General features: G+C 34.5%; 2 protein-coding genes and 1 long non-coding RNA gene across 3 annotated transcripts; 2 read left to right on the forward strand and 1 right to left on the reverse strand.

Moving 5' to 3' along the window:
• The first annotated feature begins 11,632 nt into the window (after nt 1–11,632).
• On the forward strand, nt 11,633–12,141 carry LOC149987376 (uncharacterized). The gene is made up of 2 exons (XR_016498577.1): nt 11,633–11,872; nt 12,006–12,141. It is a non-coding gene; the product is annotated as an uncharacterized LOC149987376 (long non-coding RNA).
• On the forward strand, nt 11,915–14,291 carry LOC112295698 (diacylglycerol O-acyltransferase 2). Its single transcript, XM_024547557.3, has 6 exons — nt 11,915–12,854; nt 12,963–13,090; nt 13,223–13,302; nt 13,444–13,516; nt 13,628–13,743; nt 13,887–14,291. The coding sequence occupies exons 1-6, from the start codon at nt 12,311–12,313 to the stop codon at nt 14,038–14,040; spliced, it is 1,095 nt and encodes a 364-aa protein (XP_024403325.1). The 5' UTR covers nt 11,915–12,310; the 3' UTR covers nt 14,041–14,291.
• Nucleotides 14,292–14,973: 682 nt separating this feature from the next.
• On the reverse strand, nt 14,974–20,407 carry LOC112295697 (uncharacterized). The gene is made up of 19 exons (XM_024547556.3): nt 19,934–20,407; nt 19,582–19,732; nt 19,310–19,378; nt 19,112–19,179; nt 18,831–18,908; nt 18,542–18,632; nt 18,174–18,258; nt 17,888–17,987; nt 17,618–17,668; nt 17,393–17,432; nt 17,164–17,227; nt 16,928–16,987; nt 16,733–16,819; nt 16,445–16,533; nt 16,201–16,273; nt 16,040–16,076; nt 15,789–15,858; nt 15,569–15,641; nt 14,974–15,453 (listed from the first exon to the last, which is right to left on the reverse strand). The coding sequence occupies exons 1-19, from the start codon at nt 20,215–20,217 to the stop codon at nt 15,311–15,313; spliced, it is 1,713 nt and encodes a 570-aa protein (XP_024403324.1). The 5' UTR covers nt 20,218–20,407; the 3' UTR covers nt 14,974–15,310.
• Between the last annotated feature and the right edge of the window lie 2,113 nt (nt 20,408–22,520).

Raw genomic sequence — 22,520 nt, forward strand, 5'->3', positions numbered from 1 at the left:
ACATAGTTAGCTTGATCTTCAAACTAACAATATGTGTGGCACATGGCCAACTTGTTGACCACGTTTTTAATCCAAAAAGTCAATTAAAGACACTTATGAAGTTAAAGCAGCATCTATGAAGCTTCTAGGAAGCTTCCATATAAAATACTATAGAATTTATTTACTTTTACATACTTTTACTTACTTCTACCTATTTGTATATGTAATTACTAGCTTATATGAGTATGTCCATGACATTATCCCCCCTTCTAGGGACGAGTTCCACGAGGAGCGATCATCATATGTTGAGGAAATCTATGATGCGACAAATTGTATTCGCCACACACTCTGATCTTTGTTTTCTTCAAAGATGATTGATAAGGCCTCTCATCCATCGGTAGTGTCTCATACTAGGGCGGAAAGACCATCCAATTATTTGATCATTGTTGAGGCCTTCATAACTTCTTTTGAATAGAACATTTGAAATACCATCAAGAGTTGTTCCTACTTCTAGCAAAATCACCCAACATCGGGAATCCCTTCCCAAATCGTGATATCAAACGCATTGTATCTTGCCATCTATTCGAGGAAGAACATGTCGTTCTTGAAGATCTTCATCTTGATTGCGTCGTCTTGAAGGTTGTGACAATCATAATGTCTCATCCAATAGATCAGCAAATGAAGGTTCTTGAGTCGAATCCACTGGTTGTTGGTTCTCCATCTCTTGAACGTCACAACTACAAAGAAGCTACGAACAAGGATTGAAAGTAGAATGTTAACTTGCCTAGATGTTGTTTCTTTTATAAAAAAGGTTTTCATCTTGATTTTGATGGATGTCGTCGATGAAAAGCCTCCACCGCCTTTCCTGTATTTGCAAGATTCTTTATTGGCTCCCATGTGCATTCACTAATATCATATCCACGCCAATGGACAAGTTATTCTAATTTATTTTGGCGCCGCCTTGAATCTAAGTCTTCCTCTACTTCAAACTCTTCATTATTGTCCACTTCTATAGGAAGAGGTAGAGCTTGTCGTCTTCTTGGTATGACCACTATCTTGTATGGTTCAAGAAGAGACACGTGGAATACTAGATGGATTTTCATTGACTTCGGTAGATGTAAACGATATGCAACTGGATTGATTTGTGCAGAAATAGAAAATGGTTCCAGCCTTTGATAGTCCAACTTATCACAAGGACGAGTGGTCTTGATATTGCAACAAAGTAGCCATACCTTATCACCTAAGAGGAATGGTGGTTGTTCCTTTCGATAGACATCTGCATTGACCTTTTGTTGTTCTTGAGCCTTTTTTAACTGCGCCTTCATTGTTGCATGTAGCTCTGATAAATGAATCGCCAAATCTTTTGCAGTTGGAGTATCAACTTTTGAAAAGTCAAAAGTATCAAGTCATGGATGATAACCATAATTAGCAAATAAAGGTGTTTGTTTTGTAGAAGAATGTATCGTGTTATTGTAAGCAAACTCTGCCAATGACAAAAGAGTTGTCCAATCGTCTTGTTTGTAATTAATGGTACATCTAAAATATTGCTCCAAAACTTGATTAACATGCTCCGTTTGTCCATCACTTTGAGGATGGAATGTCAAAGATAGTTTTATATCCACTTTTAGAATCTTGAAAAGAGTCTGTCAAAATCTTGATACAAATTGAGTTCCTCTATCTGATATAATATCTTTGGGTAATCTATGATAGTGATAGATATTGTCAAGAAAGAGCTTAGTTGTTGCTTCACTTGTGATAGATTTGATACATAATACAAAATGTGCCATCTTGGTAAAACGATCTACTATTACAAATATAGAGTCATAAGAACCTGAGATTGGAAGATCCGTGATGAAGTCCATAGAAACAAAAGACCATGATTATTCAGAAATAGGTAATGGCTAAAGAAGTCCAAAAGGTCGATGACGAGGAGTTTTTGATCTTGAGTAAATATCACATGATTTTACAAAATCTTTGACTGCCTTCCACATTTGAGGCGGCCGAAAATTCCTAGATATCAGCTCCAAAGTCTTATTATATCCAAAATGTCCTGCTGTTGGAAAGTCGTGACGAGCTTGAAGAACAGGTAAACATGCTTCTCCTTGTGGAACATATAGTCATCCTTCAAAATAGAATAGGTTGTTCTTGAATTCAAATTTAGAGAGATCATGAGATTTAGAAGAATTATTCTTGATATTATAAACAAGAGGGTCTGAAGATATACTTAACTGGATTTGCTTAATAAAAGTTAAATCAACAGTCAATGTTGATTTTAATGCTCGAAGATGAAATTACTCCGGCTTCAAAAGAACCATTCTTTGTTGTTCAAAAGCTGCATCTCCTTCTTTTGGTGCAAGATAAGAACGTCTAGACAAGGCATCGTACAAACCTTGTTGTTTTTCTGGCCGATAAGTGATGATGAATTCAAATCTTCATAAAAACATGCTCCAACGAGCTTGACGATGATTTAATATGCGTCCTGACATCAAATACTCAAGGTTCTTGTGATTTGTATACATGGTGATTAGATTGGAAGCGCCTTCTAGATAATGACACCATTCTTGAAAAGAATCCATAATTACAAGAAGTTCATTATCATCGATCTCATAATTGATTTCTGCTGCTGAGAATTTTCTTCAATGAAAGGCTACGGGATGAAGTTAGTCATGTGTTTCCATTTGTGACAAAACCGCACCCAGAGCAAAGTCTGATGCATCTATTTCCATAAAGAATGCTTTGGAAAAATCAACACGATACAAGATTGGTGTAGAAATAAATGTTGTCTTCAAAGATTCAAAACCAACTTCTGCTTCTTGATTCTATTGGAGTTTGTTTTTACAAGTGAAACATGTAAGTGGAGCTGCAACTCTAGAGAAGTCTTTCATAAAGATCCGATAGTAGTTGATAAATCCCAAAAAACATTGAACATCTCTTACCGTTTTTGGGATCTTCCAATCTATAATAATTTAAACTTTCTTAGGATCCATCATAAGTCCATCATTTGAAATGATGTAACCTAAAAAATCGACTTGAGTAGTGTAGAATACACACTTCTCTATCTTGGCATAAAGTCCTGCATCTCTTAATTTTTGTAACACACAACGAAAATGAAGTTCATATTCTTCTGGATTCTTAGAATAGATAAAGATATTGTCTAGATAACAGACTACAAATTCGTCCAAAAACTCTCAAAAAATATCATTCATTAGATATTGAAAAGCTGTTGGTGCATTTGTAAGTCAAAAAGGCATGACATTGTATTCAAAATATCCATATCTAATTCAAAATGCAGTCTTCCATTTATCTCCTTCTTTGATGCGTACTGAATTGTATGCTCTCCGAAGATCTATTTTTGAATAGATCTTAACTTGATTCAGCTAATCAAGAAGTCCAGATATTAAAGGTAGTGGATACCTATTCTTGATGGTAATCTTATTGAGTCCTCGATAATCAACACACATCCGCAATGATCCATCTTTTTCTTCACAAATAGAATTAGAGCTCCTACCAGTGATTTAGAATGGCATATGAAATTCTTGGCTAGATTTTCTTCTATATACTCCTTGAGTTCAATTAATTCATTTTTTGATAAACTATAGATTGGTCTGAATGGCAGTTGTGCTCCTTCTTGAAGGTCAATTGAGCAATCATAGGAATGATGTTCCGGGATTGTATCTGCATTTTTTTTTTGAATACATCCTGAAATTCTTGATATTGGCTTGGAATGCCACTTGAAGTCTTTCCACCAGTAGAAACAGGTGTGGCATAAATAATATATGGTGATTCTTTCATAGCAGCATGCAAGAAAGCTTTTGTACCTATAAATACGGATTTAATTGAATTGGACTTATGACTCTCTACTTGATTAACTACACTATTAGTTATACTTTTAGAGAAAGTAAGAATTCGGAAAATCCAATCTATTTGAGGGTTGTATTTTTCTAATCACGATAAACCTAAAATGACTAGATTAGAGGGAGATCTAATGATATTAAATACTACAAAACTATTATGACCATTGATTATTACTTCTATAGGAAGGATTTCGTGAGTAATATCTCCAAAAGACAATGGACGACTATCTATGACTTCTACATGAACAGGTTTAGTTTTCTTTACTAAAGATATGCTATATCTTTTAGTAAATCCTTCATCTTAAAAACACGCTGAGGCTTTCGAATCTAACAAGGCAGAGACTTTGTAATATTTAGGTTCTAAAATAACATTTAATGTAAAATAAGGAGAGGGCTCTGAAGAGAGAATATGACCTTTACTAGATGGTGTGCAAGGTTCTAGCCGCATGGTCCCTATTGTAGCTGGACAAACTTGTTTTCTGACAAATTATCTTCTTTCACAACCATACTCCTCATTTTGTGGTTGCATCATTTCTTTGAATAATGTTGAGTAGTGTGTTTTAGTTCTCCATAATATAAACATAATCCTTTTTGACGATGACGAGTCTTTTCTTGTTCAGTACGAGGTTTGAAACGTACTTCATCAATTTTTATATCCGCTACTTTTGAATGTATGTGTTGAAGAGGTGTTGGTGTTGCCATTGAATTATAGTAATGTTGAGGTCCACTTGTACAGTTCTCAGATCGAAATTCAAAAAGGCAATTGTCGCACTTCATAGCAAAGTCAATTGCTTGACTCAATGTTTGAGGATCAAGTAAGTTGAGCATTAATTTTTTTACCTCATATTGTAATCCATAGAAAAATTGGCTAATAAGTGGAGCATCATCCCACTTGATATCAGTTGCAAGTTATCAAAATTATGAAGCATACAACGATATTGATCGATTGCCTTGTCGTAAAATATGGATCTTATTGGTTGGAACAGAAATTACATCATGTTTTCCATACATGGATTGAAACTTTGCCAAAAAAGCCTCTAGATTATCTAATATTGAATCTCGTCGTTCAAGAAAAGATGAAAACCATGATAGTGCTGAACCTGAAAGAAGCGTATCAATGAATCTAACTTGCGATCCTGGAGTTGGATAGCTTTAGAGTTGAAGTTCAATTTTAAATTGCACTTGATTGATAGATCCTCAAAACTTGGATCTGGTACCATCAAACTTCTCGAGTAAGATAATTCTTGGTTCTCTAATACGGGAAGGACATTCCATTATATGAGAAAGGACATGGTTTGGTGTAGATGTTGAAGCAGCTCCAACCATTTCTATATCTTCACTTCCTGCCAATCTTGTTGTTCCTTGTGGTAGTAAATTGAGTTGATGCATCACAAGCATTAACTCCCTCAATTGCTCTTGCATTTGTGCCATTGCATTCTTCATTTCAATAAGTTTTGCCATGATAACACTTAGAAAAGAGAAGATGTCTAATATCACTCAAGACAAATAGAAGAGAGGACTTGAGAACAAAGAAAATACTAAGGACAATATTAGTTTAGAAGAGGGTAATCCGTAACTTCTAATATGCTTATATCTTATCAAGAAAAAAGGGTAATCCACTCTTAATCAAGATTAGACAAAGCTCTGATATTATAGGTGTACTCTTGTCAATCTGTCAAGGACAAGAACTCGATGAAAAAACAATCCAAAAAAGTGAGCCTTCACTCAAAGAAAGATAACAAAATATAAATAAATAAGTATGTATATTGAAAGAGGAACTAGAATGGCTATTGCCAAAAGACAAGAAAACTAGAGACCCTTGAAACTAGACTAGAAGCAAGAAAGGAGTTGACAAGAGTGAAGAAGGCTTCACTCTTGTCTCTATATATACTATCTAACTAGGGGCTTCGTGGCGACGTTCTATAGGACCTCCAATATGTGTTGACTTTGTAGGACACATGCCTTGACTTACAAGGCAAGTTTTTCTTTGTGTGGGCCACATAATTAGCTTGATCTTCAAGCTAACAACATGTGTGGTACATGGCCAACTTGTTGACCACGTTTTTAATCCAAAAAATTAATTAAAGACACCTATGAAGTTAAAGCAGCATCTATGAAGCTTCTAGGAAGCTTCTATATTAAATACTATAGAACTAATTTACTTTTACCTACTTTTACTTACTTCTATCTATTTATATATGTAATTACTAGCTTACATGAGTATGTCTATGATAGATTGGCAACTAGAATTGAAGAAAGCATTTATTTTAGCTATACTTTTCATGTACTGCTTGATAAATTTTAAGCTGGGATGAAAGAATTATAGAAAGTTGAAGTTAGTACTTGCAATCTAAAGATAGTAAGTGATGTGATTTACTAGTAGCTATATTTTGAGCCATATCTTGAGGAATTTGACAAGATTTTGGGTAAAAATTTCTAAGAATATGTATTATTATGTTAATAAACTTTATACACAATTTCTATGGCATTTGGAGTTTGGATTTTTGAAATATAGAGAAAATATAGTTTAGATGCTTATAAATTAGGGTTTAAAGCACCTGCTAGGATTCCTAAGATGTCAGACAATCTGTAGTAGATATATGGTTTATTTTTTTTGTGGTAAAGCTTAAGGATAAATTCTACATTATTTAGAAATTTGAAAAGATTGAACCATTGGATCAAGAGATATAAATTTCTAAAAGTCAGGGAGAAAAAATCCTTTGTGAGAAAAAAAATGTTATGAAGAGGTTTTATTATAATTTGGACATTTTATGCAAAGTAAAGGGATTTTTGAGAGCCAAGATTTTATATATATGTTAAAGATGGAGATATGGAGCTATGGCAAAATTATGATATAATGATAGATATTTCTAAGAAGATTATAGATTTCTTGAAGCTTATAAAAAATCAAACTTATCAGCAAATAATTAATTATGATTTGGTATAGCCAAAGTTATTAAGGCATTTTTAAATTTTTTAAAAAGCCTTATGTATAAATCTTCTCGAATATAGAAGGATTTTATTAATACAATATCTTTAAATACTATTATATTTCTTTGGCTTTTATAATAAGAAAACATCACTTATTGGAACTTATCCAATAAGTTAAAGCTAAATTCTCTATAGTTAAGTATCCAATATATTTCCAAATAGAGAATCATGCCACAAGACAATATAAACATGATGAATGACATATGAAAATACAATAAGGAAGAAGAAGATTAGATGTCCTAGATGGACATAGAAATGACTTAAATAATAGTGCACCTATATACAATCATCATATAATTGGACAAATAAGATAAAAGACATGTAAACATTGTCGTGATATAATATGACTAATGAATGAAAAAAAAAATATATATATATATATATATATATATATATTATAGAAAATCTTATTTTAAAATGTTATAGCAAAAATTCAGTATGCTTCAATGGATTTGTAAAACTATAATGCATTTTTAATTTTTTTCATAAAGAATACCATTAAAAAAAATCTGAATTTGTAAATTTTTTTCATTGATTCACAATCTTTCAAGAGTTATGATCTTCACTTGCATGCCTTCTTCATACTATATTACATTTGAGGAGTTGTACCTTTATGGATTGACCCATTTGTAAGTGAACTTAGTACTAATCTTTGTAGATTTGCATGGCATAAGACAATAAGTTCCTACATTTTATTTTGGAACTTTTTTGTGGCCAATGGCAGGGGTTTCTACTAGTATATATATAATTTCTCATTACAATACTTTTACTTTTTCTTGTAACTAAATAAAACTAATAAGTCTATTAGTAGCTTTATTTTTACAATGGATGACAAGGATTACTTGACATAATCAGAGTTACATTGAAATTTAGTCTTATGTAACATATTTATATTATTTTTAAGTTGTATCTTATTTCATTTTTGTCAATCTTCACATTTTTAACTGTTGACAGTTTATTACCTGGTTTTTTATTTTTTTTATTTTTTTTTCATTACATTCTATAGCATAAATATTTGATTTACAAAGATTATGTAATTTTTTTACATTACTGATTTGTATAAGTTCTTACTGAAATGAATTTTTTATTATTTTTTTCTTCTTTTGGAGTAAAACTACCAATTTATTAAAAACATTCACTATTGCCACAAAACACTCTAGTTTTACTTCTAAGATCTTAAATTATATAGGTTTCAAAAGCATATGTTATGTCTTATTGAAGTAGCAAAATTAAAAATAAATATTAATTTCTCATCTTATTGCAATGTATTTTATTTATGTATAAATTAATATTTAAAAACATTTCTTACATCATTTCTGAATATGTGGTCCTGCTATGGAATTCATGCTCATAAATACACTTAATAAAAGGAATTAGGATGGTAAAGGGAGACAAATTTTTTTTTTGGTAGATTGAAGATTAAACTTTTATTTACAACAATCCACATTTTTAAAGCCGATAGCTAAAGTGATTATTTTCCAATTATTGAAGAAGTAAAAATATTATGTTTGTGAAAATAAAAACAATTGCTTAAGTTTTAGTTATTTGTATTGTAGGCCAAATGCACAATTGATAGTTTAATTATTACTTGGATATTGGATTTTGTAAAACTAATAGACTGACAAAATTCAATAATGCTAAGAGAATAAGTTTTTTTTAAATAAAATATTAATTTTTAAGAATCACAAGAAGACAAAATAAAAAAAGAACTAAAACAGAATATGCATCACTTATTACATAACTTGACTATATATATTTATATATATATATATATATATATATATATACACACACACATGTAAATTTCTTTAATAAAATTAATAAAAAAAATATAAATAAATAAATGAAACAATATTGAGAGCAATGATTACCTTTAAAATCAATTTCAAATTTAAATGATGAGATTTCAATGAAAATTATTAAATTTTATAACCAATAAATAATATGGTGTTGATTTAGTAGCAAATAATCTATACTCTACAAAAAAAACTATATAACAAATATATTTACATACATACCTATACTTTTTTTAGTTATTATTTAAAGTAATTTCATTGAACTATGACTAATATAAGACATCATACTATCATAAAAAATATATTTATAAAAAAATACTATAAATAAACTACCAAGTGATAACAAAATCAAAGACTATAATGAACAAAGTATGGGTTACATGTACCTATTTCATATAATTGATGTTCGCACTTCAGTCTTCATATTCGCATACTCAAAGTACATGTTTCATGAAGAAGATTCAGTCTATTAATTTCTTTTTTGACTTAGATCTGACACTAACATTATCGAGCATTGATAGTCAATGACATAGATGAAGATTTGATTCTTTGTCTCATATTCTATAATTAGAAGTCATAAAAGATTATGTATGAAATAGTTAATAATATCGTTCATGACGAGAAGTTTATGGAAGAAAACCAAATCCAACCAAAGTTGATGCAATTGGAAGAATAAAAAAAGATTGCAGTTCTTCAACAAAGGTATGTAGGTTTTTGGATGCATATTTATTTTATTATTTTTGGATTCCTCACTATGCTTACATAATGGATCCATTGTATGAGCTGTTATTCAAAGATTATTGATTTAAATTGGGAGAAAAGCATATTAGAATAATACAAAGATTGAAGAAATTATTGATAATACCTCTAGTATTGAGAAAAAATTGATTATAAGTGCAATAGACTAATGATTTTTATAATGGATATTAATTCAATTGCTATTAGATAGACTATAGATTAAAATGAATTGAATAGACATAGATTTGTAATCCAATTTGGAGCTAAGGTTTTAAGTATTTGCTAATGTGCTTATTTACAAGTGAAAAGAGAATTATGGAGGATTATTTCAGCTATGAAAGCTCAAAAAGATTATTTAATAGGAACAATAGTTGTGATTGAAACAAATTATTGGCCTTTACTTTGAATGATTATTAGTTGTATAATATTAGATATTGTAATATTGAGATGGATTTCTTATATCAAGTTATTAAATTTGGAATTTAGGCATACTGCAAGAAAAGACAATCTGATAGCAAATATGCTATCTTGAGCAAAATATAATAGAAAAGATGAGATGATTGAAGAAATTGATGATGTGTGTACAAAATTTTATTTAGTTTCACAATTAAATAAGAAAGATAAGTCATTTCATGAAAAAAATTATAAAAAAGAGTTATTAGATATTGAACATTATTTGAGTACATTAACCAAGCATGCTAATTGATCAATTAAAAAATTTAAATAGATTAGAAATAGTACATAGAAGTTTATATTATAAGGAGGATTTTTTTGGAAGAGGCCAAAATCAAACATTGGAATGCCACAACAAGTAGTAGATACTAAGGAAGATCAATAAAAACTACTCAAGGAGTTTTATGGTAGTCTATGGATAGGGCATAGAGGAATTTGGGCTACTTTTGTTAAATTAAAGGAATAATATTGGTAGAAGAATATGTATCAAGATAAGGCTTTGTCTGTAGAATCTTGTGTAACTTGTCAAATGTATTCAAATATATCACATTGAGGTGGTCTATATCCAACATATTCTTTGACTATTTATTTTAAATGAGTTGTAGATTTGATTATTATGACGATGAGAGTATGGCAAATGAGGGATTTAATTTTGGCTAGTATAGATTTATCAAATCAAAAAGAAGGCAAGGCACTAAGAACAAATTTTGCAAAAGAAATTTGCAAGTTTTTGTTTAAAGATGTTATAGATGTATTTAAAGATGATATTTTTGTTGTTATAGATGTGTGGAAAAGATTATTGTAGATTGTGAAAAATTGGATGCACACAAAGCTTGTGAATTATAATAGCCTTGGTTAAAGCTTGCAAAGAAAGAATAAAAGAATGGCCTTGACTTCTACCTTATGTATTATAAGGAGATTGAACAACACATAATTTAGTAATAGGATATATGCTAGTAGAACTCATGATAGGTTAAAAACCTATTATGTTAATTGAAGAACATATACCAACTTGGAGTATGTTACTTTGGAAAGACGGGTTGACAAAAGAAAATTTATTGGCTATTAGAATTTGACAACTTGAGCAAAGATTAAAATATGTAGAGCTATCATTGAGAAGATTACAAAAGATTAGGCTAGAAAACAAGGCTTGGTTTAATAAACAACACCAATTGATGCCTAAAGCAATTAAAGAAGGTGATTGGATACTTATTTATGACAATAATTTGGATAACTAAGACAATATTTTGTGAAAGTTTTTAAAATGGTGGTTTAGATTATATGTAGTAGTAACAATCCATGATAATGCCACTTATTCATTGAAGGATTTGGATGGTATAAGGTTAAAGATATCTATTGTTGGGAAGCGATCAAAGATATTCAAAAGACAAGATAGAAAAATCAATGTGAAGAATCATGCTGAAAATATCAATATTTTTAAAGAAGATATTATACTAAAATGGATGGTGAAAATAATAATAAAGGAATTGATGCAAAAAATAAAGAGATGGTGTGAAGCCAATTATGACATGATTCAATTGGAGTATATCAAAGGATGTGCACAGGTAAAGGGAGGTGGATGTTGTGTTAGAACACAACTATATGGTGAAAATATAATCAAAAATAAATTTTTGATTAATATTTAATTATGTTAGTTGAATAGTAATTTAAGACATTTAAACATGGCTTTATTAAATCCTCTTAGTCTATTTTCTTGTCTTACTAGCTAGATATAGATTAACTATATATTCTACTATATAGTTAACGACGGGAAGTTTACCGAACGGGGGTTGCGAAGTGGTAACACGCAGCTCTTTCATAAGCTCGGCATGGAATTCCTCACGAGAAATGTCGATCTGACAAGTGCACCTCCGCCGCTTTGAAGCGCGGGATGCCAGTTGCGCGATTACCGACGAGACACCTCGCGAGATCCCTGTTGGATGCAATCGAAAAAGGAAAACTAAATTGGTGGAACTCACTGCGTTCGACAACACCACCACTACTAGCGTCGTACACTTTGACGTTGTGGGAAGCCGGCCTACCATCTGACCAAGCCCGATTGTAACCACTTCAGCTCAAGTTGATTCATCGTTGTCTGCTCTTTCTAGTTCAGCACTGCATTCTCTCTGTAACTTGCGCATATAATCATACTGTAGTGATTTTTTTTTTAATTGTGGGAGGACCTTGGCTGCAGACTGTTCACTAAGCTTTGAGTGTCAGTTACGGGAGAATTTGCTTCATCAGCTTGTTTTAGTCGTGTGCTGTTCTGGGTGCTGCGATCTGTGAATCCTTGAGTTTTTGGTTAAAGGCAGGTAACGGTAGTGAGGAAGAGATGAAGCGATCGACGATTGCTTGATTGAATTAGAATGGGTATATGAAGAAGCACGAAGCAGTTACAGAATCCAGAAGAATCCAGGAGTAGGGAATAGTGGGTTCACAGTTTATTGCCGGCTTCAGAGAAAAGACAGCTCGATCTTGTAGAGATTATCATCTCGTACCATGGGAAGTCTAGACAATACTTCACGAATTGCGAGGCAAGAGTTGGAGGTAGCACACAAAACTGTGAACGATGATAGATCCAAGAGTGGCGTCACATCCAATCAGGGAGATGGAGGTTCCGTGCCGCAATTTCACTACTTCTGTAAACCTCATTCCACCACGGTCGGCACCGTGCTTGTACTAATCTTTTACCACATGCTGCCGTTCACTGCTATTCCCCACATCCTCCTGTTCATGTACCTTCCCTACTACCTCCAGCAGCGATGCAGCTACGCTGGATTGACAATCTACGTTGGGTTCTTGCTTTCGCTTCTTGTCGTTCCGCCTTACTATTCCAAGACTGTCCGACGAAAGGTCCGAGTCTTGTACGAGGCTTTAGCTGTTCACCTGCCGAGTGCCAGGTTTATCATTGTGCCTAAGGAGCCCCTCCCACAAGACAAGGGTTACATCTTCGCAATTCATCCGCACGGGCGTATGTTCTACTCTAATGCCTTGTTCTCGCAGTTGCATGAGATTTGGAGAGCGCCTCTCAAGCTCACCCATGGTACAAGCAATTGACCAATCATGCTTTAAACTCCTCTTTTGCTGAATTGTGGTTTCTGGAACTTTTTTCAAAGATGAGATTGATTATCTTTCTGCCCTGCCTTCGTAGGTGATTTGTTTCAAACTGCCGCGGGAGGGTTTTTCTATGCACCGTTTGCCAGAAACTGGTTCTACATGATTGGGATTATGCCAGCAAGCAAGGAGAACATTGTTGACAAGCTCAGGAATAAGGATCATGTGAATATCTTCATCCACATGCTCAATTTCATTTCATCAAACAGTCCTGAATTATCTTTCATTTTCGGTGAAACCTTGAATGTATCATTATTCAATTCACATATTTGAACCCTGTTTGATTTCACGTTGCAGGTAACTATCGCAGTGGGTGGCGTGAGGGAAGTATGTTTGGGCACCCAAGTCGATGCAGATGTGTTGTACATCAAGAGGAGGTAATTTCTTGCTTAATTTGCCCTACTACGTTTAGCCCGGAAACTTCTATTTCTAGTTGCTTCTGTTGCAATAGTACTTGGGCTTGCCTGATTTCCGACAGTGGATATTATATTTATCTCTGTTCAAGCATGATTTGTCAGGAGGGGATTCCTTCAGATAGCTATGGACGAGGGCGCCGGAGTAGTACCTGTCTACGCTTTCAACGAAAATCAAGTGGGTATTATGTTGAATTATGACTATATTCTCTTCAGACTCTTGTTTGTCCTCAGATTATTCCAATGGACTCGCGCACTCGAAGCCCTTAAAATAATTTCATCTGTGCAGTTATTCAAGCACGATCCTCGATTCCTCTTGGATTTCTGGCAATGGGTAAACAATTATGTGAAGATTGGAGTCCCCTTCATGCGAGGATACTTTAATCTGCCGATGCCTTATTCCAAGTAAACAAGCACCTCTATCTCTTGTCTGTCTCACACCAAACTCAACTTTCGACTATCTCTTCTGCAACACTTAGTTTAGAATGAAAGGCGTTTGTTTCCCTGCTTCAAATGCGAGTTCTGATAATGTTGCTTGGTATCCCCAGGGAACTGCTTCTTGTTTTCGGAGAACCTCTATTTTCAAAAGAAGACGAAAGTATAGAAGATTTCCATGCGCGATACGTAGAAAGTTTAACGCAGCTATTTGAGAGGTATGTTCGCTTCTCTCCAGACCCCAAGCACAAGCTCATTCTCAAGTGAATGATGCCACGCTCACAACAGATGTCAGAACGGCTGTGATTAACCGGAAAATCCAGAGAACGTGGAACATTACTCACAGAGTGTTGGAAGAGCCATAGATTGGTTTAGAATCTACAATTCGTAAATCCTGGTACTGAAACTCGATTCTGAAGTGAATCAATCAATCCGATTCCTTCACATTTCTTGCTCATTAGTATACACTTCAGACTTGCAATATAATCCCATGTATGTGAAGATATTCTTGTCATCAAGAGTGGAAGAACTGATAATACTGGAAGTCACAGAAATACGGATTTACGTGAGAGAATGCCTACAATCGATGCTCGAGATGTTGGGTCGACATGGTTGGAAGCACATTGCATGAAGCCCGCTCTGCCGTAGTCTTGCTATTTTCTTCTGTTATCGAGAAACTCCATTCTTAAGTTACAGGTATCCGGACGAAGTATTTTTTTTTTCTGTTATTCCTGAGTAGACAGCGATCATGCTTGCGCCATATTACCTCCGTATAAAATAATCAGAAATTGCTAACTACCATCTTAATTTAAAATTGTAGCCCAATCCAAACAGTACATACGTGAGCCAAGTTCGTAGTTTTCTTTTTTTTTGCTCTTACAGCTCCTGCTCTGCAATAAAAGCCAATTAGGTAAGTAATTCTCGAAGTCGTATTTTTGTTTTAACGAGTTCATAAGAGAGACTACCATCAACCCGATCCCAGGCTTTTGATGAATTAACATTTGGTACATCGCTGAAGGCTCCAGATGAGTGTCTCGTCAAGCCTCTCGCATGCAAAAGGCCACGACAGCTTCACGGTCCGTCAGAAAGTTAAACATTACACTGCATTACTTAATAGAGAACTTGGAGAAAAATAAGCATTAGCCTTTTAGGGGTGTTGAGAACAAACATCAAAAGTGCAACAGTTGGACCATGAATTACTCCATAGGAAGACCGAAGTGAAAAGGTATTAGGAGCTGCAAATCTGAGTCACTATTTCAAGTGAGGTAGACTCGACAGGAAGCCATTCTTTTCCTGCCCTGCCTCTCTCCCACGTTTAAACGTAGATGCTTTATATAATCTGCTATCATCTGCGTCAGCATAGATGTTTCTCTTCTAAACGTAGTACTGCTCTTTAGATTAAAAGTATGATCAAAATTCTAGACCGAGTCCCAAACAAAAATTCTGTTCTATCTTCTCGCATCAGGATTAAATATTCAGCTGAAAATTTGAAGGTAGCTCGTGAAGTAGACGTTAACGTTTAAGGATTACTTATATCTCACAGGTTACGCAATGCAGATAGTTCTTGGCATACATTTCTCACTCCTCCATAAGCTTGTGAGTAGACGCTGTACAATATATTGTAGAACTCAACCCCTTCAGGCGAAGGTTCAAATGATTGCTGTTTCTGCACCCAATTTCCTGCGTCCAAGTCACTAACGTCTTAGACTAGTCTTCCTAGAGTAACCGCTGTCTGCCTTTTCATCGTGTATGCAAATACACGAAAGAGGATTCAAAGGTCAGCGGATATATTCACCTTCGGGTGTGAGTGACGAGTGCCAGCCAAGCCACTGACCAGCAAGTAGGGCAGCTCCCTTCACGCCTACCTCCTGCAATGCCCAAAACAACCCTTACACAGAAGCTTAGAATATAATCGGAAGACTATTTCTGAAGTGATCCGGCTGCATGATAAATCATTAAAACCTACACTTTGAACCTACTATACCGAAGTTCTATTAAATGGGATATTTACAAACCTGGGCATCTGAGAGCACCTCAACCGTCTGCCCGAACACCCCCGAAAATATGGCAGGCCACACTGGAGATCTGCACATATCAGGTTTGCTGTAATTTGTAAGCATCCTACGATTAGTGGTTTCTGGCATCGAACAAGAAAGACGAGAATGTCAATTCATTCTCTAAAACAAATTCGACACTTCATGATTTGACAGATAAAGCAAGTCACAAATTGGAGACAAAGCGAAGTATTTAAGAGAGTATAGTAGACCTGGCTCCGCCGCCAACCAAACGAAGTGGAGTAACACCTGCAAGTGATTGATTAAACCAGTTGAAAGATAGTTAATAATGCCCCCAGGAACAGCAAGACCCTATTTCCAAACCATATCTCTGTATAGTACAAGTTGCAATTTCGAAGTAGACTGTCACTACCAGAGCTTGGTGCTGATCCGCCATTCAGAGCATCACGGCTGGAACGCATTGCAAAAGCAACCCCTTCCATAACCTGCAATGTACCAGGATAAGGACATAAGTATGGGCTTCATAAATTTGACTGGTGCTCTCGGAATCTATTTGACTGGTGCTCTCGGAATCTATTTGACTGCACTCCGCCAATAAAGCATCAGAAATAGTGCATCCCGAGATATCAATCAACAGAAGGAATGCGCCGACTCACAGCTCGAAACATATGTGCACTAGTGGTCGATGTTGAAATTCCAAGAAAGCATCCACGAGCACTTCCATCCTCAAACGGGCACCTCTCTCCTGCTCTTATCACGAGATGACTAAATCAGCTTGTAAAACGGATCTATTTGTGGATTACGACCCTGGACCCAGATTTTGCAAGATATTTAAAATCCTTCCATTACGTGCAATTCTTCGTGCATTCCAGACAATTGAAGAACAGAAGCTGATCACTTGGACTTAATATGGCAGGAGAAAGCAACAAGGTGATAAGTCATACCATTGAGATAAGGTAGATACAAAAGTCCCCCAGAGCCAGCACCTTCTAACTTGACCATACGATCAATCTCTTCCATGCTTGTACCCCCTGTCGAGGAATCTTGTTAGCTGTCAGTAAACCAGCAAGCAATGGATTGAATGCTGACATCAATAAAAAATTGACCACCGAATTATGTTCTAGTCACGCAAACCTTACCAGGACCTCCAATATTTGCAGCGGACCATGCTAGATTACCTCCAGCTGTCATTATAGATCCTACAAAACCAACGCTTATGTCACATGAATACTTTCAAGCACTTGAGAACATCTGAGGCGGAACATGAAAGCGACTCTCTGATGATGTGAGAGCCCTCTTGCAGAACACTACAATTTACATCTGCGAATTGCATTAAGGCGCACGGAGGCTGACTGACAGTGGAGCCTAACAGTACCAGTTTTGAAAACCAATGATTCGTCCGGGTGTCCCAACCTAAACACACCAGATGGTTTTGCAGCCTGCGGTAAATTAAATCCAAAGAGTAAGAATTAGACAACCAATTTCAACTGACATAGTTTGGCATACAGCATAGGAACTACTTATATTTAAATAGTTACTTTCGTAAGAAGATGAGAAAAAATACATCGACTTAAGGATGGGGTTCACTGACAAAGAAAGACTACCTCAATATCAACTTGATCCTGAAATGATCCTGCCACCCACCTACATCATCACAGACACCACCATGCGATACATTTAGTTCGTTGGTGTCTCCATGTCTCTTTGAGATCGCTTCCTATTCATACGAATCAACAGATTTCTTGGCCTAAATAAATGTGAAAATCAAGAAATATCTATTAATGCAGATGGAGACTTCCTACTAAGTGGGTGAAAGATCAGTGATGTACCCAGAAGTGCCTATATATGCATACAAACTCCCCGGACTCCCTGCCCCCGCACTGCAATACGAGAGGAAAGCATTAGATCTTTAATAATCTCACGACATCAGCAGACCTCATGAAAAACAAAGACATTACTATTCGAGTAAGTACCATGAAGCAGAAAACACTAAAGCATCAGTTTATTTGCCAAAATACTTCCTTTGCCAGACCAAATTGTATGGAAGTTCATTTTGAATCGTTCATGCTGTGCTCTGAAGAAAGTAAATCGAGACCTACCCAAGCGTGCACGCACCTGCGTCACCGCAACAGTGAAGCACTGGAACACCCTTTAAACTTACCACTCCAAGTTCTTCAGCTGCTTCTGAACTGACAACTCCTGTTTCACATGCCAAACAGTAACTTCCAGCAAATCTCTACGCATGATAAATGAGAGTCCCTCGAACCTCAATAACCAAAAGCCAAGTGATTAGTGAGCAGCGAAAACAGATTCACTGTAGTGGAAGTGCACAATTTAAATAGGAGGCAAAATTAGAGCATTTTATGCAAATTTAAATTTACATACCGCAAGGTATGTTAGCAGCCTTAATCGGAGGTAGTTTCTCCATCCAATGCCCCAACTCCACTGAATGAATTAGATCTTCAGCATACTGCACTCCAACAACAAGTCCTCAAAATCAACCAATTCATACTCTATTTGATTTGCCCTCTTGCCATGGAAAGCCAGAAAAACTGAAGCACCTAATAGAGGTTATACGAGTAAAATGTGTTCCCGTCAGCAGTAATGCAGATAAAAACATACTAACATTGTCAAGGTTAATTCAAAAAAGGTACTCATGCCAAATTGTTTAGTGTTACGGCTGTGGATTTTAAAGACAATGAATTCCAGAGTGGTTCTAATGCACACTGCTTTAAGTGATGTCCACTTCTTACGTGAAATGAAAGGTCCAAAAGGCCAGTGGTTGAGGCTGTGGTGCTGTCCGTGGCTAAAGCTCCAGAAAGCTTCCACACAACATAGTCATGCCTGTCACCAAATAAAGAATGATCATCATCTGCTAGATCGAAAAAAGCAGCTACAAGGATTTAAACAGGCAGATAAAGTAAACAACTCGAAAGCAATAGCACCACTTTATAGATGGCCCTTCGCATTTTCATATCTCATAGCAATAGTCTCCAATATCTCAGGAAAAAAGAGTTTGGCTAGAATTAAGAGAGAATTTACCCTCCAAACAAGAGCGTTTGGCATTGCTCAGCAGCACTAAGTTCGTGCTTGTCCAACCAACGAAGCTTGGCTAGTAAACTAAACAAAGCAAACAGATCTTACACATCATAAGGAAATAAAATGAACAAATTCTAGTCATACCAACAGAAGAATACATAATGGGAAAAGAAAGGGGAAAAAATACAAAAAAACACAAAAAAAGAGAGAAGGATAAATTAATGTATAATAATAATAATAATAATAATAATAATAATAAATCTCACTTAGAAACAACTCTCTACCTGGAGGCACCTTGTTGCGTCCCAGTTATAGATGAAATATACTCAGGCCCACCTGCCATCCCATTAACCTTCAAAATCCGAGTTTTAATGGTTTTTTACCTCAGTTCAAGCAAGAACAGAGGAAGCAACGTATCTACGAAAACTTTGGCCAAAATCTCTTTGCCCTTCACACCGATTGAAAAATTACCAAGAAAATACCTCGGCAACTTCTTCTGCAGCCCGAGCATCAGAATACAGGATGGCTGTTGGAATAGGTTGACTTCCATCCTGCAAAGACGCTCACATCACAATGCCATTAAGAAATGCACCATTGCACGGTGAAGTAAGTTGAAACAGACAGTAAGTGTGCGAGATAGTTCTGTATGATCGAAACAAATGTTAGCGTTTCCGAGTCACCCTTGATATCTGACTCATGCATTTGACAATCACTCATTTATTCAACACATGGGCGAAGTGTTAATTTCGCATGCCTTGGGCAAGCGGATAACATTCTGCATTTGCCCCGTGACAGCGAGTGCCCGCACTACGCCACCGCTGCCCTTATTCCAGCAAGCCTGCACAGCATGCGTAGTAGCCCACCACCAGCTCTCTACTTCCTGCTCAACACTTGCTGGTCCTCCCCTGTTGCACACGGACACCAGTTACACCTCCGAGGAATAACTTCAACTGCAAAGAAGGAATCAACGACATAGATCCACAATGTACAAAATAACGCATCACAACTCCGTAGGCAGCAGCTAATTAAGCAAAATCTGGCGACATTGCGAATATCTTGACAAGATTGAAGGTGGAGGTTGTAACGAGTTGAAGAAAAACCATTACCGAGAAGAAGGCGCAGGCCGAGGGTGAGGATGAAACGCCGAAGCCACCACGCTGCCCAGCTGGTTTACCAGAGCTGCCTTAGTACCCCCGGTGCCCACATCAATCGCCAGCACACATTCTTCCCTGCTCTCACCCTTCATGGCCCTCACGGCAACGAGCTCACCTCGCCCTCCCCTGCTGCTGCAGCTGCTCTGCCTCCGATTCACCCTTAGCTTTTCCATCCCGAATCCTCCATGTAGAGAAGATACACTCCACCTCCACCCAACATAGCTGTGGCAGCTCATGCTTTTTCAAAGCTCTCGCGCCTCTTCAAACCAAAGATCGATCACGGCGCTGACTTGAATCTCGAAGGCAAGTGTTGTTGCCAGGCAATTAGATCATTCCATCGTTTGCTTCAGCCGCAACATTTTGCCTGTTATCATCGACTCTGAGCATGCGACTGCTCGATTGTGATGTCACAACCTTCAGAATTCTGAAGGTTTCGGCGACAAGGCCACGATATTGGGTTGGCAAGAGCCCCGAGTGCCAACACTCTCACCATCAATATCCGCGGTTACGGGCTCCCTTGGTTGTAGGTGTTGTGGTGTATTAGAAAAAGATTCCGTCAATGTTGACGCTTCATTTTTCACACATTTCCACTGAATTTTGAAACATTTTGTTGAAAATTCCATCTGGGGTTCAATGGGTTTTTATTTTGATGAATTATCCACTTGTACTCGAATTATGATGACTTAACATAGATATAATCAAAATGTTTTAGTGGACTTATTTATTTATTTATATGTGTTAAATGATTCTAAAATGTAGTTTGGTAATCTTGATAAGGAATGATTAGCCTAAAAATTTCATAATGGTTTGTGTGTATATATATATATATATATATATAGATATAGATATTGAAGAAGAAATTATGTTAAACTTTGTATGTATATTAAAAATAAAATAAAAAATAGTGTTGTCTGAAATTACAAATCTAAACTTAATTGAAATAACTTTATAACTTGTAGTCTTTAAAAAAACTTAACATACTTTTAGAAGAAAACACACTGAAAATGGACATGTTTTTTAATATAGAAATTCAACTATTGCTTTAACATATATACACAAAATATTATTCATTTGTTGTGATGTTTTCTATCATATCATTATCACAAATAAATAATGTAATAATTTAATATTATGATTTTGATACTTAATACTTGTGTTATTAAGTATTTTTAAAATTAATTTGAAAAATATTTATTAGAATGGTGTGAAATGCAATATTTAAATTATAAATTGAATAAAATGCTAAATAAAAAAAATTATAATTTAATTTACTTTCATAAGAAACTAAAATATTTTTAGATTTAAAAACTAAAATTGAATAGTTGAAAAAAGTTTAAATTCATACTTTTTTAACATATATATTTTTATTTGAATATCATATCAAAATCAATTAACGTATTATTAGCAATAGTATAAAGGAAAAAATACTAAATTTATCAAATAAATCTACAGAGAATTACAAAGAGGTTTAATACACAGGTAATGATGAATTAAAAAAATAAAGCAAAATAAAGATTTTTTTTTTTTTTTTTTTTTTTTTTTTCCCACAAGAAAGGAATCAGAATTAAAGTAAGACTAAATTACAAGATAGATATTAAGAAGACTAAGAATTATTTTAGTATTGCTTTTATATGTTGTTGTTTACAAGAAGGCAATGAAGATGTTTCTTGAAGATTCTTAGACTTGGAGAACAAATGTCCAAGTTGTTTGAATCTTGTATAGTAGTTCATTTAATCTATTAAATTTATAATGTTATATGATTTAATATAATGTTATTTTATTAACATGGTGTATCTAAAGAGGCTTACACATCCATTATTTATCTAAAAAGGTAAGATAATGGTTCACAAAAATAATTCACAAGTTTAAACTATTTCAATTATCTAAGTAATGTGTGTATATATATATATATATATATATATATATATATATATATATATATATATATATATATATATAGCACACGTATAGGTAGGTAAAATATTTTATTACATAATAATCTTTATAAAGTTTATTATACTAATTTTTAAAAATGGGATATAAGTTAAATATTACTGGATATTGATTTGCAAAATTAACTACTTTAAAATTAGTACTTATATTCTTTTATATAGAAGCAATTTTTTTCTTCTAAACATGTATCTCTAAAATTAAATTGATAATTTCAGTACTTTAAAATAGTCTTTAAAACCATCTTCTAAAAATAAAATAAAAAACATAATAAATAAAATCAATTTCTTTTGCAAGAAGTAAAATTAACAATTTCAATAAGCTAAAAACAATTTAAAATTTGTGGTTTTAACTGATTGTGGTAATTTTTAAAAAATAGCTATAACAAAAAATTCTACTAAAGATACTTTATATGTTACAGAATTCTAATGCTTTGGCACGAATTAACTTAAACATAAAGAAGAGACAAATTTAGATTTCTTCATTACATGTATATGTACATAACACATGGTCTGTATAAATTTTAGAGGTATAATTTAGATTTTAAAATGCACTATTAATATTTATAAAACTAATAAATATTATTTAA

Source organism: Physcomitrium patens, chromosome 19 (genome assembly GCF_059467195.1).
Source record: "Physcomitrium patens ecotype Gransden chromosome 19, ASM5946719v1, whole genome shotgun sequence".
NCBI classification, from domain to species: Eukaryota; Viridiplantae; Streptophyta; class Bryopsida; order Funariales; family Funariaceae; genus Physcomitrium; species Physcomitrium patens.